The sequence below is a fragment of the Pleurodeles waltl genome, chromosome 2_1, assembly GCF_031143425.1.
Source record: "Pleurodeles waltl isolate 20211129_DDA chromosome 2_1, aPleWal1.hap1.20221129, whole genome shotgun sequence".
Lineage (NCBI taxonomy): Eukaryota > Metazoa > Chordata > Amphibia > Caudata > Salamandridae > Pleurodeles > Pleurodeles waltl.
In genome coordinates this window covers 334,520,130-334,539,719 of record NC_090438.1, presented here as the reverse complement: position 1 = coordinate 334,539,719, position 19,590 = coordinate 334,520,130, and the positions used below count along the sequence as shown (strand labels likewise).

Genomic DNA, 19,590 nt, shown 5'->3' with positions numbered 1-19,590 from the left:
CCTAAGGTGTCCTGAGCTGAGGTGACCCCTGCCTTAGGAAATCCTCCATCTTGCTTTGGAGGATTCCCCCAATAGGATTAGGGATGTACCCCTTTCCACAGGGAGGAGGCACAAAGAGGGTACAAGGACAGTAGCCAGTATTTAGGGGCGACCCTGAACCCAGGAAACCAGATTCCTGACTACCTGCAACAAGAACAAGGACTGCTGACCTGAAAGCCCCGCAGAGGCGATGGAGACTACAACTGACTTGGACCCAGCCCTACCGGCCTGTCCCCAGACTCAAAGAACCTGCACAGCGATGCATCCAGTGGGACCAGCGACCTCTGAGGACTTACAGGACTGCCCCACAACCAAAGGACCAAGAAACTCCAGTGGACAGCGGCTCCTGTCCAAAGAGCAACAAAGAAACCTTCTTTAAAGGGACTCCAGCTTCTCTCCGGAAGCGTGAGTCCCCAACACTCTTTACAGTGTCCACTTTTAAAATAGCTTGTTGCCATTTTTGCCAAAACTGTGTACATTAAGGTTTTATTTCAAAGTTCCATATTTACCTATGCCAAGTACCTTACAATTTATGTACTTAATTGAATTCTGAATCTTGTTGTTCTAAAATAAATTAAGAAACAAATATTTTTCTGTATAAAAACCTATTCTGCTGGAGTTAAGTCTTTGAGTGTGTGTTCTCATTTATTGCCTGTGTGTGTACAACAGAATGCTTAACACTACCCTCTGATAAGCCTACTGCGCGGCCACACTACCACAAAATAGAGCATTGGTATTATCTAAGTTTGCCACTATCAACCTCTAAGGGGAACCCTTGGACTCTTTGCACACTATCTCTCACTTTGAAATAGTATATACAGAGACAACCTCCTACAAGTACTCAAAGCGATTTACCAGATCTGGGGCAAGTGGGTTCAAAAGTTATAGGCTAAACAAAAAAGCCTTTTGAATTTAAAGCGCACTGCACAACAGGTGTTTTTGAAACAAATATATATTATATTTTATAGTTAAAATTGCAGTGCTAGATGTTAACATGTCTTATGAAATATTTCACTTGTATTTTTTCTTAAGTCAATGCCTTTTTTATTTCATTTTTAGAGCCCTTTGTGTAATGGTGCTGAAATTACAGAATATAGACTGGAATGGGGTCAAATGGAAGGATGCATGCAGATAATTTATAATGGCCCTTGTGTGACGTATGAAGTAAAAAATCTAACTCCAGCAACCACTTATTATTGTAGAGTACAGGTATGATATTTGAAAAGGTTATTTTACCATGTTTCTGTAATGATTATTTGAATAAATGGTAATGCTTTAAATGTCAATTTTATGTAATGTGTATTATAAATTGGATTAGTGTGGCTAATTGCTAATTGTCTTTCTTCCTGGAGAGAACCTGTAGATTTTTAGAAAGAATATATGGGTATTGTAGAAAACTGGGTTCTGGTTGCTGAAGCCCCCCACTTTTTGCCCGTTTTTTTAATGCAACTTTGACTGAAGTGCACTGGGTTCCTGCTAACCAGGTCCGCAGTGCCAGTGCTCCTTCCCCAAACAAGACACTAGGGGTCATATGTACGAACACATTTTCCCATAGACACAAAGGGTAAAACCCTTTGCTACATCTGGCCCCAGGTCACTTAAACCCCATATGGCAAGGCCCTTTAGCACCTCTTTAAACCCTAGTAAATGGTGCCTCTGGTACCTAGGGCAGGGGTACTAAAGTGGACCCCAAGAGTTGCAGCACAGCTTGTGCCACTATAAGGGACCAAGCACCAAACTCATACAGACTGCCACTGCAGGCTGCGTGACAGGGTGCTCCAAAAAGTGAAAACAAGATATGGTGCACACTTGTGTGCCATGCTCCCTAACACTGCCTGTTAAACTTGTAAGTCACCCTAAGTGCACTAAGGCAGAGTGCATTATGTAACAGGTGTGGTCATATCTGCAAGAGCAAATATGCCCCTACTATGTCTTTGTCGATTCTTGGACATAGTAAGTGAACAGGGAAGCCATTTTACATACATGTGCTGGACACTGGTCAATATGATGGCTTCACTGAAAGTAGGGATGTTTTGTATCTGACATCTCATATTAATAAGCCCTCACTGATTCCAGTGATGGATTCATTAATACATGCACCCAGAGGGCACCTTAGAGGTGCCCCTGAAAACCTACCAACTGCTGTTGTGCTGACTGACTACTTTCCACCAGTCTGCCACCAACAGATAGGTTTCTGACCCCCCACAGATGAGAGCCTTTGCTCTCGGGGGTTCAGGAAAAAAGCCTGCTCTGGCAGAGGTTTTAATGCACCCTCCCAATAGGATGTCATGCAAATCTGCATTCCAAGGCAGAGCGAGATTCAAAGAAGCCCACTGCCCTAGGTATGAAGATCTGGCTTCCCTCAGAAGGGAGATGTCGACTTCCCCTACACCAGGGCCCATTTGCAACCTGGACAGGTGGAAAAATTTGCTATGCAGGAGGCGTGTTGCATTTGCAGGCTGGACACACCTCTAGGATGACACAGCCTTAGGAATCCCACCATCTTGTGTGTGGTGGAATTAGGAATCTTGGGACAGGGTGATGCCCACTCCCCAAAGTAAGTGGTCATCTAGGGGGCGTGGGGACCCTAGGGATAATTAGCCCATTGGCTACTACCCTTCAGTCAACTTAATACCCCTAAATTGAGTATTTACTGAACCCCCTGATACCAGGACTTCAGTATCGCTGGTCAATAGAAAAACAAGGACACACAGAGCCGCAAAAAGCAAAAACTGAGGAGCAGCAACTGACTTGGCCCCAACCCTGCCAAAGTTACACAGTTGGAGACATGTGGGAGGCAGGGAGCAGAGTGCCAACAAAGCGTTGGGCACCTAGTGCCTTTCACCGGCGACGGGATAACCGCTTAAGCGCTGTTTGCTGGTGAGTAGAGCGAAGTCTACATGTAAGTAACCCCTACGGTACGCCCTAGATAGCTCAGTAGGCTGGGTGCAGTGTATTTAAAAGGTAGGATATGCACTGGTGTGTTTTACATGTCCCGATAGTGAAATTCTTCCAAATTCAGTTTTCACTATTGCATGGTCTCTCCTATAGGTTGACATGGGGACTGCCTTTAAATGTCTTTTAAGTGCAGTTTCCCATTGGGAGCAGTTAGAGATTTGGAGTCTGGAGTCTCTAAACTCACAAATTAAAAATACACCTTTTAGTAGAGTTGGTTTTTAGGTTGTCTGTTTGAAAATGCCACTTTTAGAAAGTGGGCATTTTTTTACTTAACCATTCTGTGCCTTTGCATGCCTGTGAAATCCATGTCTGGGTCATACTGACAGTTGGGCTGTTTGTGAATTCCTTCTAGACAGTGACACAAAGGGAGCTGAGGTGTGTCCTGCATATCCTGATGAGTCTTCCTGGGCTAGAGTGAGGAGCTGACACCTGCACCTGAAAGAGCTGTGCCTGTCCTCACATAGTGGAGTCCCCAACCCCTTGGAGTGTGTCTGGGGCCAGCCCTGGGCAAGGCAGGATCTTATGAAGAACAGAGACTTTCCTTTTTTAGTTTGCCTACTTCATAGGCAGAACGGGATATAATTAGTGGATCCAAAACCCCAGACTTTCCGATTACTTCTGGATCACAAGGAACCTCTCTCAAGGAGAAGAGCTTGATTCTTGAGGAGGGCCTGCCACTCTGCCTGTTGCTTTGCTGTGCTGGTCTGCTGCTGCTGCTGCTGCTGCTGCTTCTGCCATAAGGGAGAAAGGACTGGACTTTGCTTTCTGAAATTCTGCTTGTGAAGTTTCTCCAAGGGCTTGGACTGAGCTTGCCTCCTGTTAAGAAGCCTCAGGGACATCAAAGACTTCACCTGCCAGCACCTGGTACTCCTGCTCAGGACCCTGACTTGCCAAGTGGTGCCAATCCATTTCCTGGGTCCTTGGAAGTGAGTTCTGGTGAGAAACAAGAAGATCCAGGCACACCGACTCTGGACAACTACATAACCGGTGCTGCAGCATAACTCTGTGCTGCTGCCTGCAACACGAAGCCGTGGTCCCCGCTGGAGTGCGACAACCCCACCTGACACCACAGCCCCAACGCTGCTCAGCCTCGCTCAAGCCCCGTGACTCCGTGAGCACTGAGTGCTGTGTCACGGATGTCCGTGACACTCCACACCGCTGCTGCGCCTGGAGCCCAGTGGCGTGACTGCGACCCCAAAGGTCACCTATCACATCTTGACCCGCCAAATTCATCAATCCTGCTGGATCGTCAGAAACTGATGCGTCGCACGAACGCTACATCACCTCTTCTGCTCTACAATAAGGAACCTACTCTGCGCCTGATCTAGCGACACCTCACCTCCCCGACTCTGTGCACTGGCTTGTTTTCCTCGTTACCAAAGGATCTGTACCTGGGGGTCCGTGTGACTCCATGACAGGTGCCGCCCTCCTCACAAGTTACGTTGGATTGTTGGGAACAACTCCATCAACAACACCGTGATAACCCCAATTGGAGCTATTGTGTTTCTAAGCGCTACATTGAAGTTTAATCTTTGAAAATTCTTATATTTTCCTGTGTGTGTTGGATTTTTGTCATTCTGGTCTTCTTTTGCTCAGATAAATATTGGCTATTGTTCTAAGTTGGTGTTGAGTGTTTTTGTGTTGTTTTCACTGTTACTGTGTGTGTTGGTACAAATACTTTACACATTGCCTCTGAGATAAGTCTGCCTGCTTGTGCCAAGCTACCAAGGGAGTGAGCAGGGGTTATCCCACGTGTGTATCGCCCTTACCCTAACTAGTGAGGGTCCCCGCTTGAAGAGGGTGAATCCTGAGTACCAACTAGAAAACCTATTTCTAACATTGGTGATCAGCGGTGAGGATAGGACATGTATTGGTACTTGACATACAGTGATTGATGTGCACTACTGTTTCATTGATGACCAATACACAACCGCATACTGTTTTATTTTTATTTTTGCTTTTTCCTTTTTGGATTCCCTTACCTTTCAAAACTCTGCACCTTTGTGGAGCCTTACTCATAATTATGTCTCAGTCTGGTGAGCCATCAGTTGGAGGTGCAGAAGTAGGAGGTTGGAGACCCCTATGATGCCTCAGCTCAAAACGTTCTGCAGAGAGTTCAACTGTCCTATTAAAACCTCACTAAAAAGGAGGAGCTGCAAAAGGTGCAGAGGGCGTGGCTGGCAGCAAAGGAAGCTGATGGCCCAACATAGGAGGAACATGAGTGAGGGTCCCTATGGACTGGGTGTAAACTGACTGCCAACTAGAGACCCCACTTCTAACACCACATCACCCCAGTTTTGACGCAGCCATAGGCAAATTAGTCTTGACCCTGCTCCCATGGGAGCAGTCCAGCCTGCGTAGGTAAGCCAGGTCCTCCCTGGAACAGAACTTCCTGGGACCGGTTTCAGGGTATCAGCCCCCCCCCTATAAGTCTGGCTAGCTTGAATCCAGTGGTGCAGCAAGCAAGGGACCCAAGCCTGGGCATAACCTAGCCGCTTAGGGTGCAAATAGCAACATCACAAAATAAAATGAAGGGCAGAGTGCTGAAGCTTTTTAAACACTCACCCCGGTCACAGATATTGATTTAATCCATTGTTATTTTGCTCGCCATGTCACCTTAGTTTGGACCCAGCCCATATGCAAATCACTCTTGACCCTCCTCCTCATGGGAACAGTCCAGGCTGAACTACCAAGCCAAGTCCTCCCGGGACCGGAAACAAGCATCCAGTGACTGGTTTTGGGGTACATCCCTCATCAGCCAGGCTAGCTTGAATCCAGTGGTGCAGCAAGCAAGGGACCCACGCCTGGGCATATCCTAGCCACTTAGGGCACACATAGAAACATCACATCACAAAACAAAACAAAATGATGGTCTGAGTGATGAAACTTGTCAAACACTCACCCGTAGTCACGGATCTGGGTCTAATCCATCATTATTGAGCTTGCCACGTCACCCCAGTTTGGACCCAGCCATATGAAAATCAATCTTGACCCTGCTCCCCATGGAAATTGTCCAGCATGCAGGCTGCTTCTTTTCCTCTTCTGGATGGAAAACTCTTCTTTGTCCTTATGTTGTTGAAATCTGAGTTCTACGGTTCAGGGGTACCACCTAAATACGCAATTTAGGGGTGTTACAGGGAGTGCCAGGTGGTAGTCACTGGGCTGCCTACCTTTAGGGTAACTGCACCCTTTTATGACCATTGGTGCTGGGAAGTGGGCATAACCATAACCCTAGTGGCCTAATACCTTCCAAAGAAGATGGCGGAATTTAAAAAGGAGTGTCCACTCTGGCATGGCATGAAGTGGACATACCTCCTGATGGTCCTTATTATCCCACCTGTGCTGCTGCCAAAAGTGGGGTCAGGACAGGGTGGGTCGGTAATTTAAACCGTCTGGAGAGACCGGGCCGCATTACAAAGGTGGCTGGGCCTTTGAAGCTTCCCACCCTGGAATGTCCATCCTACCTGGGAAAGGTGGTAACACCACTGCCCAGTGCAGGCTTTTTTTCTCAAGCCCTCGAGAGTGCTGGCTGTCACCTTGGGGGGCCAGAAACACGTCTGTGGTGGCTGAACTGGTCAGGACCTGTTAGTCAGCACACTAGTAGCAGGTAGGTTTTCGGGGGGCACCTCTACGTTGACCTCTGTGTGCATGTATTAATAAATCCATCATTGGAATCAGTGAGGGTTTATTATTCTGAGGTGTTTGATACCAAACATCCCAGGATTGAGAGAAGCCATCATGTAGCTGGGGAACTCGTAATCAGTGTCCAGCACATACAGTGAAAATGGCTTCCCAGTTCACTTACTGTCTCAGAATCAACAGGGACATAGCAGGGGCATATCTGCTCATGCTTATATGTCCTCACATGTGCTTTGATTCACCCTGCCTTAGGGGTGACTTACATTTTGCACATGCAAGGATAGGGGGCCTGGCACACAAGGGTTCGTGACGGATCATGTTTTCAATTTAGCCTGCACCAACACACGCCATCTTCAAGGGCAGTACTGTGTGGGTTTGGTGAAGTGTCCCTGGGGGTGGCTTAAATGGTACTGCAGCCCTCAGGGACCTTCCTTAGTAGCCCAAGCCCTAGGTACCAGGGGTACCATTTAGTAGGAACTTACAGTGGTAGCTAAAGAGTTTGCCAATTGTGCAAAACAACTATGCAATTTTGAGGAAAGAGATATGGCACTGGTGACCTGGTTAGCAGGGACCCAGTGCACTAACAGCCAAAGCCACATCAGAAACTAGGCAAAACGTGAGGGCTAACCATGTCAAAAAGGGTACTTTCCTCCATTGGTGTCTTACAGATATTACAAGCAGTGTTTAGGAGGGATGAAGCACAGGTTTGTGCCATTGCCAGGAGACTGAGCTACAACCTGGGAGAGTCCTCCTAGTCTGTCAGGCAAGGAAGAGCAAGGGAACAGGTTGGATGGTTGCGGGACCTACTCTTCCTTACTTGGGTCTGAATCTTAGAAGCTTCCCAGGCCAGAATTGCTTGTATATTGTCCAGGAGAGGTTGTACATGGCCTCCACCCAATTGGTGGCCCTGTACACACTGTTCTTTGCCCTATGTAGCACTTACTCACATTGTTAATTGGGCCTGCTTGCTGCAGGGACTGAAGCACTTCCTTGAAGTGGGCCAGGTGATCCTCCCAGGTGGAACTGGATAGAACTATACCAGCAAAATAAGCTGCACTGAAACTTTCCATACCTGAACATACACAGTTCACCAACTCCTGGAAGGTAGCAGATGCATTTTTCAGTCCAGAGGTCATCACTTTGAATTGCAAGTGGCCTTCGGTTTTGGAAAAAGTAGACCCTTCCTTAGCTCCGGGAGTGAGGGCTATCTTCCAGTGACCTGAAGTCTAGTCAAAGGTAATCAGATATTTTGCTACCCCCCAACCTATCAATGAGCTCATCAGTTCTTTGGTAAAGGATGGGCACCAGTCTTTGTGAATGGATTTAGGCCTCTGTAGTCCGCACAGAACCTCATCTCAGGTTTCCCTCCTTTGTGATTGGGCACCCATACCACTGGACTAGGCCATGGACTACTAGACGGCTCTATCACCCCCTAGAGTAGCACTTGGTAACCTCAGCCTTAATGCTAGCTTTGACCTGGTCTGACAACCTCCATATCTTACTCTTGACAGGCAACCTGTCATCGGTGTCCACATCATGGGGTGCACAATGATATCAGACCTGGGATCAGTAAAAACAGTCCAACAAACTGCCTCAGCAATTGATAGCAGTCTCTGTGTTGCTGACCTGTCCGGGTGGAGGAGAGAACTGCTCCTTCCACACTACCATCTTTGGCATTAGAGGACAGGGATTGTCTCACTCTCCTCTTCTTCTCCCCTGTTTGTCACCATCAGCATGGTGATGTTTGCCCTGTCATGATATTGCTTGGGCATGTTGACATGGATGGCCCTGTGAGGGTTCATGTGGGTACCCAAGTCCACCAGGTCCGTGACTTCCCCATTCTTCTCTAGGATTGGGTTTGACCCAGTCCATTTGTCTTGCACTGTTCTGAGAGTTACAGGCTCTAAGACCCACACCAAATGTCCTGTCTGGTATTTCATCATTGCAGACATATGATCCTAACAGGGCTTCACATGCTCCTGGCTGGTCTCCAAATTCTTATTTGCGTTCTCCTTGTACTCGGCTATTTTTGAGCGAAGGCCTCACGCATAGTCAAATGTGTTTTTTTTTGGATTCCTTAAAGGGCCCTTCCAAACCCTCTCTTACCAAGCCTAATAATCCTTTACAGGATGTCCAAAGGGGCAACTCAAAGGGATAGAAAACCTACTCCTTTCTATGGTACCTTCCCATAGAAAAATAGCAGGCATGGGAAGAGAAGATCCCATCTCCTCATGGGTTTTTGGGGAAACCTCATGATTATGCCGTGCAAGATCTTGTTAGATCTTTCAACAAGGCCATTTCTTTGAGGATCGTAAGGATGGTTAACTTGCAAGTTACATCACACTCATCCCACATTGCTTTCAGGTAGGCAGAAATTAAATTCATGCCTCTATCTGAAATGGTCTCTTTAGGGAATCCAACCTTTGTGAAGATTTCATGGAGGGCTCTAGCTACTTCAGGAGCAGTGGCTATCCTAAGGGGAATATCCTCAGGATATCTGGTGGCATAGTCCATTTCTACTAAGACAAACCTACTCCTTGAGGATTTTGGGGCTCTAGGGGACCTACAGTGTCCATCCCTGTCCAGGAGGCCAGGCAGCTGTATTAGGGACAAACCTTATGCGCAACCGTGAACAGACACAGGAGACTTGGGACACTTGTGCAATTATAACATATAATAAATTATTTTCAAGACCGATATTTACATCCTAAAAGCAACACAGACACATGATGGGAAAGCCATTGGAGCTCAAATATCAGGAACCCACAATTAAAGATTTCTGTTGACCTCAAATAAAATGCCAAATCATCTCAAAGTCCAAGAACACGGCTTCCGCATTTTGAAGTCTTTCAGAGGACATTTTAAAAAAAGCAGCCTGTCTGTACACACACACAAACAGAATATATAATACCATACAGTCACATGTAGTAAAACAAATCTGATATAATACAATACAGCTATAACTACATCACATTTAGTTACAGGTGGTAAAAATAATCTGAACACTTGGCCAAAGATAGAGGGGTTTTATATTTTACTCACAGGGTCTGGTTTCCCCAATCACACCCATCTCCAAGAGGAGAGAAAGAAAGAGAAAACAAGCATTTGCAATGCAATAGGTCTTGCATTTTCTTGAGTTAGAGCTATTGGCATTGTAAATTCATAACTGGACTTTTCATGCCACATAAAATGGTCAACCCTGCCTCATAATTTTGTCTTTTCCTGCCATATAATTCTAGTGGCCCTGCATATAACTAAAGCACATCCATTTACTTTCTTCCTCGATCTGCAGCAAAAATGAAAATGTTGCTAATTAGCATCCTATTTTAAATCTGCCATGCTCATTCCAATAGAATACCACTTTCACCACCACACCATCAGAGTTGGTGGCTGGCTAGCAGAATTCCCCCCAAAAAGATACAAGACAGCCACAGAGGATAAATAAACTAGAAGGGTCACCCAAACATAACAAGAGTGTTCAAACAGTCATAGTGTAACACAAATGTTAATTTGGCCAAAATCATGATCATAATTTATGATAAGGAGAGATTATTAAAACATATACAATTATTAAATAAACATTTATCAGAAATAAACTTTTGGCATTTGACTGTAATGCTTAAAGCACCATAACAAAAATATCATTTGTAAGAAACATGATCATGTAACCATATTGTTAGCCCCTAAAGGGCATAACCCCATGAAAAAAAACAGGTGAAAGTAATGCAGTGTAACCATATATTTAGCACCTAGAGGGCATAGTGCATTACACATTTTCAAGGCTAACAGGTCTGTTGACATGATATTACAAACAAGGCCCGTAAAACATAATTTCTCTAAGCTGTAAAATAAAAGTTCCAGTCTTGAGAGACCTTAACAAGATAAGGAATGGTGGTAGTGGTTATTATTTTGGAGTCCCCACTAACATAGGTTTGGGACCCAGAGATGATATAGACAAAGAGCACATTGTGCTGAACGTTTTGGTGGTGGCCTCATTGTCCTAGGACCACCACGATCTGAGTTATGAGCAAATAGCTATGTAAATGTAATACCCTGAAAAGCATTATGGGGTAAGTTTCCATGTGCCGCAAATATTTTAGTATGTTGATATGACTGTAATGCATGGAACAGCCCCTACAGGACACCACAATGAAAGTATCATTTGTAAGAAACATGGTCATGTAACTGTAGAGTTAGCTGCTAGAGAGGATAACCACCATAAAGAAAATGACAATAAATAATGTAGTGTAACCATAGATTACCCCTAGAGTCAGGGGTAACAGGCCCATAACAATGATATTACAAACAAGACCCTTAAAACACAAACTACTCTGAACTGTAAAACAAATGTTCCAGCCATGAAAGAATTTAAAATTATATTGAATGGTGGGAGGGCTTATTATTTTGTGGTCCCCACTAACCTATTGTGGGGACCCAGGGGGGCGTGGCCTGGGACCAATGGAGCTGCACGCATAGTGCGGCGCTCTCGGACCACAATCCAGGCCCGAAGCTTAAATCCTGCCATAATAACGACCCGAGGTCTTAAAAGTTGAAGAGAAGTGATCGGAGAATATACAGCACAAGTAGAGACCGAGGCGATACATTTTGGGGCAGAGTTTACCAAGAAAACTCCCCCCGACAACTCCGCGGCTGCCACAGAGCAGTGAACCCGCTGCAGCCGCAGTCCGCGGCTGAGAAGGTACGAAAGTCCCGTGGAGGTGAGGGCCCCCACATCATTCGTTGGAGGATACGAGGGGCTCAGACACCTTCGCCACAAACGGCGAGAGCAACAGTATGAAGCGGAACATCAGCGAAGGCGGTATAGCGTGGGGCCTCTGGACCACAATCCAGGCCGAAGTTTAAAACCTGCCATAGTGACGACCAGAGGTCTTGGGGATTGAAGAGAAGCGATCGGAGAATATACAGCACAAGTAGGAACCGCGGCCCCCCCCCCCCCCCCAAAAAAAAACCTCCCCCTGACAAGTTCGCGGCTGCCACGACATAAAATGGCGGCTGCGACGGAGCAGGAAATCAGCTACAGCCGCGGCCCTCGATCCATTGAAGAATGCAAAGGACTCAGTCACTTTTGCCACTAACGACGAGAGCAACAGTACGGAACATCAGCGAATACAGTGTAGGGCAGCGCCCTCGGGCCACAATCCAGGCCCAAAGCTTAGATACTGCCATAATAACAACCTAAGATCTCAAACAGTGAAGAGAAGCGTCTGAGACCTGTTACAATGGTAAAACCAAAAAAGCAAGACAAATCACCAGCGGGGGACTCCCCGCACACTGAGAATCCACCCCCAACGCCCGCCAGAGAATCGCAAACGGGGCACGAACAACAAGAAACAACACTGGACACTGTGCTACTGGCTATTAAAGATTCCCGGGAAGCGCTTGAGCGGAAAATCGATAATCTCACCACAGATCTTTCCCTTTTGCGAGACGACCACCGTAAATTAAAAGAAACGGTGGGTTTGCACGAGACCACGTTGACAGGAGTATTAGCGGAGCACAAAGGCTCATCCTCAGAAATCAAAGACCTGACCACCCGGCTGAAAACATTGGAGGCAAGGGCAGAGGATGCAGAAAACCGAGCCCGACGGAACAACATCAGATTAGTGGGGGTTACGGAGGGGGCAGAGGCCTCCGCAGCTAATATAGAAGTATTCCTAGAACAGTGGCTCAGAGACACGATAGCATCAGAGGGCTTTTCACCATTCTTTGCGGTGGAACGTGCCCACCGGATCCCTGGCAGACCACCCACACCAGGAGTCAGGCCACGGCCAATAATCGCTAGATTACTCCACCACAAAGATAGAGTACTATCACAATCCCGCCAGCTAGGTGAGATTCAATTGGATGGCCAAAAGGTTATGATATTCCCAGACTTTACGAGAGAAACACAGGCGCAAAGGGCATCCTACATCGCAGTAAAACGAACCATGCGAGAGCATGGTATAAAATATGCCATGCTCTTTCCGGCAAAACTCGAGTGGAATACGATAACAGAACCCATTTTTTTCTCACACCTCAGCTGGTGATGGAATGGCTTGAATCGCTGAACATCCACTGCAGAGCAACTCGCGACCGGACGTTCCGAAACCCCCGGAAGAAACGTAGCAGATCCCGGAAAAAGACCACAGAAGCGGCTCCATCGAAACGTCAATCACAACACGAGATGCGTGATGCGGTGGAAACAGCAGCAGCATTAAGCGGGGGGAGACTTCCACACACGCCGGACCCCAGATGCTACATCAGACGTTGACTCAAACTGCGAACAGTCCTCAATATCCTCCCAGGACACTCTCGTCGGCTTGCCCTTGATCACCCCAGGGACGGCAGACGAGATTATCTGACCTCGCTAAAAGAACAAGTTGGCAAGTGAGCGGACAATTGTGGGGGAATCTCAATCTGTTTAGGGACATTGATAAGACCCAACCGTAAATATAGAGCTATAGGAACCTAGATGTCATTTCTTAACCGGCACATTACATATAATCGGGCCTGGGGGAGAGTCCGGGACGCTGCCTCTTGGTCTCTGGCACGCCCCCCTCCAATAGGTTGATAATTACGATTACAATAGTTGTAATGGTTTGGACGGGGAGAGTTGTAGGTACCGGTCCTGGGGAGAGGGAGTTACAAAGGGGGTTTGATTTTGGTTGTGTTGTCTTCAGGGTTTATCAGGCACATCTATCTCACAGCCCAAACGGTTCACACCTTAGATTACGAGACTCAATAGGTTTGTCCAGTAGTAGTAATAGAGCGGTGTTAGCGGACCGTCTCCACACCCCTCCCTAAATTATGACCACAGAATACAAGATAATCACATGGAATGTCAGGGGCCTAAATAACATGTCCAAGAGGTACAAAGTTCACAGCTTTCTTAAACGAAGGGGAGTGCACATAGCTATCTTACAAGAAACTCACTTGTTGGAGCAGGAGACCAAGGCCTTGAAAAAGCGCTGGAGGGGACAAATATTCGCCACTAACCACTCAGCATTTGCGAGGGGAGTGTTGATATGGATCAGACCAGGCGTTCCATTACAGGTTCTTCATACCTTGATCGACACTGAGGGGAGATACGTAGTAATATCTGGTAGATTGGACGGGAGAGAGATAACTCTTGCGGGACTATACGCCCCAAATCACGAACAGGGAAAATTCCTAGACAGATTATCACTGACCATGAGCACACTTCTCACTAGCACTACATTAATAGGAGGAGACTTTAATTGTGTAGTGGATACCGCAATGGATAGATCGCACCCACCATTGTCACAATCCGTAACTCATAAAACAGCACTGCACTTCCAGCAGTGGCAAAAACACTGGCAATTAACGGATTGTTGGCGCAAACTTAATCCCCCCAATAGAGAATACTCTTTTTATTCAGCAGTTCACGACCTGCATGTACGACTGGACACCGTTCTGGCATCTCCAGAGGTGCAATCTGTGGTGGCGAAGGCCGAGTATCTTGGCCGCACCATCTCAGATCATAATCCCTTATTGATCTCTTTGGCTTGGTGCGGCGAAAGACCTTTGATTCCCACTTGGCGCCTGAGAGCAGAGTCACTTGAAGACGAAGCTTTTAGAACCCAACTGGGCACGCAGATTACGGAATTCTTCGAGAACAATGCTGGAACTGCCTCATCCAGATCTGTCGAATGGGAATCCTTTAAAACAGTGATCAGGGGATATTGTTTAGCACTACTGTAGGAGTACGGAAAGTGCTAGAGACAGAACTAACCGATCTCGAGAACTCCCTTAGGGAACTCGAACGTAAACACCCATCACAACCCGACCTCTCAACACAACTAGAAGAGACAAGGACTAGAATAATAGAAACTAACACTAGATTGTCATGTTTCGATTACAAACAATACTTGCAGAAGCAACATACAGAGGGCGACAGAGCAGGCGCCCTACTGGAATGGCTGGCCAAACCGCCCCAACTTCAAACCATAGTGGTGGAGTTGGAGACCACCCCGGGTATAAAAGTATATGGACAGAAGGAGATCAATACCACCTTTCTTAAATATTACTCAGAGCTGTATGCGCCTCTGTAGGAAGTTGGCTCTGTATGCACTATTTCAAAGTAAGGAATAGTATGCACAGAGTCCAAGGGTTCCCCTTAGAGGTAAGATAGTGGCAAAAATAGATAATACTAATGCTCTATTTTGTGGTAGTGTGGTCGAGCAGTAGGCTTATCCAAGGAGTAGTGTTAAGCATTTGTTGTACATACACATAGACAATAAATGAGGTACACACACTCAGAGACAAATCCAGCCAGTAGGTTTTGTTATAGAAAAATATCTTTTCTTAGTTTATTTTAAGAACCACAGGTTCAAATTTAACATGTAATATCTTGTTTGAAAGGTATTGCAGGTAAGTACATTAGGAACTTTGAATCATTTCAATTGCATGTATACTTTTCAAGTTATTCACAAATAGCTATTTCAAAAGTGGACACAGTGCAATTTTCACAGTTCCTGGGGGAGGTAAGTTTTTGTTAGTTTTACCAGGTAAGTAAGACACTTACAGGGTTCAGTTCTTGGTCCAAGGTAGCCCACCGTTGGGGGTTCAGAGCAACCCCAAAGTTACCACACCAGCAGCTCAGGGCCGGTCAGGTGCAGAGGTCAAAGTGGTGCCCAAAACGCATAGGCTTCAATGGAGAGAAGGGGGTGCCCCGGTTCCAGTCTGCCAGCAGGTAAGTACCCGCGTCTTCGGAGGGCAGACCAGGGGGGTTTTGTAGGGCACCGGGGGGGACACAAGCCCACACAGAAATTTCACCCTCAGCGGCGCGGGGGCGGCCGGGTGCAGTGTTAGAACAAGCGTCGGGTTCCCAATGGAAGTCAATGAGAGATCAAGGGATCTCTTCAGCGCTGCAGGCAGGCAAGGGGGGGCTTCCTCGGGGAAACCTCCACTTGGGCAAGGGAGAGGGACTCCTGGGGGTCACTTCTGCAGTGAAAGTCCGGTCCTTCAGGTCCTGGGGGCTGCGGGTGCAGGGTCTTTTCCAGGCGTCGGGACTTAGGTTTCAGAGAGTCGCGGTCAGGGGAAGCCTCGAGATTCCCTCTGCAGGCGGCGCTGTGGGGGCTCAGGGGGGACAGGTTTTGGTACTCACAGTCGTAGAGTAGTCCGGGGGTCCTCCCTGAGGTGTTGGTTCTCCACCAGCCGAGTCGGGGTCGCCGGGTGCAGTGTTGCAAGTCTCACGCTTCTTGCGGGGAGATTGCAGGGTTCTTTAAAGCTGCTCCTTTGGATAAAGTTGCAGTCTTTTTGGAGCAGGTCCGCTGTCCTCTGGAGTTTCTTGTCGTCGTCGAAGCAGGGCAGTCCTCAGAGGATTCAGAGGTCGCTGGTCCCTTTGGAAGGCGTCGCTGGAGCAGAGTTCTTTGGAAAGCAGGAGACAGGCCGGTGAGTTTCTGGAGCCAAGGCAGTTGTTGTCTTCTGGTCTTCCTCTGCAGGGGTTTTTCAGCTAGGCAGTCCTTCTTCTTGTTGTTGCAGGAATCTAATTTTTCTAGGGTTCAGGGTAGCCCTTAAATACTAAATTTAAGGGCGTGTTTAGGTCTGGGGGGTTAGTAGCCAATGGCTACTAGCCCTGAGGGTGGGTACACCCTCTTTGTGCCTCCTCCCAAGGGGAGGGGGTCACAATCCTAACCCTATTGGGGGAATCCTCCATCTGCAAGATGGAGGATTTCTAAAAGTTAGAGTCATCTCAGCTCAGGGCACCTTAGGGGCTGTCCTGACTGGCCAGTGACTCCTCCTTGTTATTCTCATTATTTTCTCCGGCCTTGCCGCCAAAAGTGGGGGCCGGGGCCGGAGGGGGCGGGCAACTCCACTAGCTGGAGTGTCCTGCGGTGCTGTGACAAAGGGGTGAGCCTTTGAGGCTCACCGCCAGGTGTTACAGCTCCTGCCTGGGGGAGGTGTTAGCATCTCCACCCAGTGCAGGCTTTGTTACTGGCCTCAGAGTGACAAAGGCACTCTCCCCATGGGGCCAGCAACATGTCTCTAGTGTGGCAGGCTGCTGGAACTAGTCAGCCTACACAGACAGTCGGTTAAGTTTCAGGGGGCACCTCTAAGGTGCCCTCTGGGGTGTATTTTGCAATAAAATGTACACTGGCATCAGTGTGCATTTATTGTGCTGAGAAGTTTGATACCAAACTTCCCAGTTTTCAGTGTAGCCATTATGGTGCTGTGGAGTTCGTGCAAAACAGACTCCCAGACCATATACTCTTATGGCTACCCTGCACTTACAATGTCTAAGGTTTTGCTTAGACACTGTAGGGGCACAGTGCTCATGCACTGGTACCCTCACCTAAGGTATAGTGCACCCTGCCTTAGGGCTGTAAGGCCTGCTAGAGGGGTGTCTTACCTATACTGCATAGGCAGTGAGAGGCTGGCATGGCACCCTGAGGGGAGTGCCATGTCGACTTACTCATTTTGTTCTCACCAGCACACACAAGCTGGTAAGCAGTGTGTCTGTGCTGGGTGAGGGGTCTCTAGGGTGGCATAATACATGCTGCAGCCCTTAGAGACCTTCCCTGGCATCAGGGCCCTTGGTACCAGAGGTACCAGTTACAAGGGACTTATCTGGATGCCAGGGTCTGCCAATTGTGGATACAAAAGTACAGGTTAGGGAAAGAACACTGGTGCTGGGGCCTGGTTAGCAGGCCTCAGCACACTTTCAATTGTCAACATAGCATCAGCAAAGGCAAAAAGTCAGGGGGTAACCATGCCAAGGAGGCATTTCCTTACAGCCTCCCTCCGAAATACTCAGCGACGCTCAATTACAAGATCTGGGGAACCTCAACCTCCCAGCATTGAAAGGGGAAGATAGAATAGCCCTGGCGACTCCCATATCACTTACAGAAATAAAGGCTGCAATCCAGAGTATGGCAAGGGGCAAGGTACCGGGAGCAGATGGTCTCCCTCTGGAGTTCTACCTTACATATCAGGACTCATTAACCTCCCAGCTCAGCATCTTATATGCAGAGGCATGGAATAACAACAGCTTACCTCCTTCCACTACAGAGGCAATAATGATTCCCCTTCTGAAACCTACCAAACCCCCCACAGAAGTTCGATCATACACTATCAATGTTGAACTTAGATTATAAAATACTAAGCAGGGTACTAGCTAATAGACTTCTACCATATATGTCCTCATTAATCCATCAGGACCAATCCGGATTCATCCCAAAGAGAAGCACTGCCCAAAATATCCGTCGATTGATCTCACTCCTTCATGCCCTACCCCCTGACGCAAATAGAGCAGTAATCATCTCGATAGATGTCGAGAAGGCTTTTGATAGCCTACGATGGGACTACCTAGAACGAGTGATGCTACAGCTAGGACTAGGAGAAGGATTTGTCAAATGGACGAGGCTTCTCTACACAAACCCCACAGCAAGAGTATGCACTGGCCGTACAATATCCCCTTCCTTTGCCATAGGTAGGGGTACAAGACAGGGATGCCCGCTTTCACCTTTGCTTTTCGAATTGGCAGTTGAACCTCTCGCCCAATCAGCTAGGTCCCAGAGATTCTACGAAGGCATTACAATCAATGCTTGGACGCATCATATTGCTCTCTATGTGGATGACCTGTTACTCGTCCTCCGGAACGCAGAGACCGATCTACCAGGAGCAATGACAATGTTAGACAACTTTGGAGCCGCATCTGGACTCCGGATAAACTGGGGGAAGTCGTCCATTTTTCCAGCTGCTAGGGGTATCGAAGAACCAATGGACAATCGGGGTCTTCCGTGGTCCCCGTCCACATTCAAATATTTAGGGGTCAATATCTATCACTCCGCTGAGGATTTACTAGAAGGGAACATTCAGAGCACAATTAGGAGTATCAAAAACAGCATGATATTCTGGCAGACACTCCCGCTAGCGGTTACTGGGAGAGTTGCACTGATTAAGATGATAGTGTTACCTAGAATGTTATATTATTTTGCAACCATCCCACTCATTATACCGAGGGTGGTATTTAAAATAAAATTTGTCCTTGATTACAGGATTTATATGGGGAACCAACAGACAAAGGATAGCATTGCGCACCCTCCAGAGAACAACAGCAGAGGGTGGTCTGGCTGTTCCTGACTTTGAATTATACTATTGGGCGAGCCAACTCCAATGGCTGGCGCGATTCATCAGGGCACCCCCAGTGGGGGAAGCACTGAGAACCCCTCTCCACTGCCCCCGTGATAGAATTCTGGGCATTCTACTAAACCCCAAGAAACAGAATAAAACACTTCCGATAGAATGGGAAGCATCACGTCACTGCTGGGAACAATACCTAAAACGAACATACACTAGAACACCGTACTCGCCAGAGGCCCCCCTAATCTGTATAGGAACCGTCACAGGTAATCATGTAGTAAGGGGTATCACCCAATTCATGGCACTTCAGATCGACACCATAGGGGCTCTATATAATAACGGGAAACTGTGCACTTATGCAGATCTGCAGGAAAGGTTCCAGATACCACCAGGGCTGTTCCTAACCTTTAACGCAATTGCTAGGACTCTTCGTAGACAATGGGGTACAGGACTAGAAGAGCCCCCCAGACATAACACCTGTGACCAAATATGCACTCTAGGAGACCAAGGGAAGTTGATTTCAGGGATATATACATCTCTACTAACTAGCATATGTCTTCCCTTAAATAAACTTAAGACCAAATGGCAGGGGGAACTGGATGTTACAATAGATGACACACAGTGGACCAGAATAACCACACACATATATACAGTTTCCAGAAATGCCAGGTTTAAATTAATAAACATATATGTTTATCACAGAGCTTACTTAACCCCCTATATGATATCAAAGATTTATGGTGTAGAAAATGCCAGCTGCCCCCGATGTGCAGAACTAGCAGCAGGGTTGTTGCACATGCCGATCAGCCATGGTGGCGGTTTTGGGAGATTTCCCTCGCCCCAGCAAGC

The 19,590-nt window shown here is 47.2% G+C and overlaps 1 protein-coding gene across 2 annotated transcripts in view; it reads left to right on the top strand.

The window, feature by feature from the left end:
- Window positions 1-19,590, top strand: part of LOC138264668 (fibronectin type-III domain-containing protein 3a-like) — a 406,147-nt gene that overhangs the window by 207,707 nt on the left and 178,850 nt on the right. For both annotated transcript variants that reach the window (XM_069212562.1, XM_069212561.1), the window contains one exon: window positions 1,099-1,248. In XM_069212562.1, coding sequence (XP_069068663.1) covers window positions 1,099-1,248 — 150 coding nt within the window. The remainder of the gene's footprint in view (window positions 1-1,098; window positions 1,249-19,590) is intronic.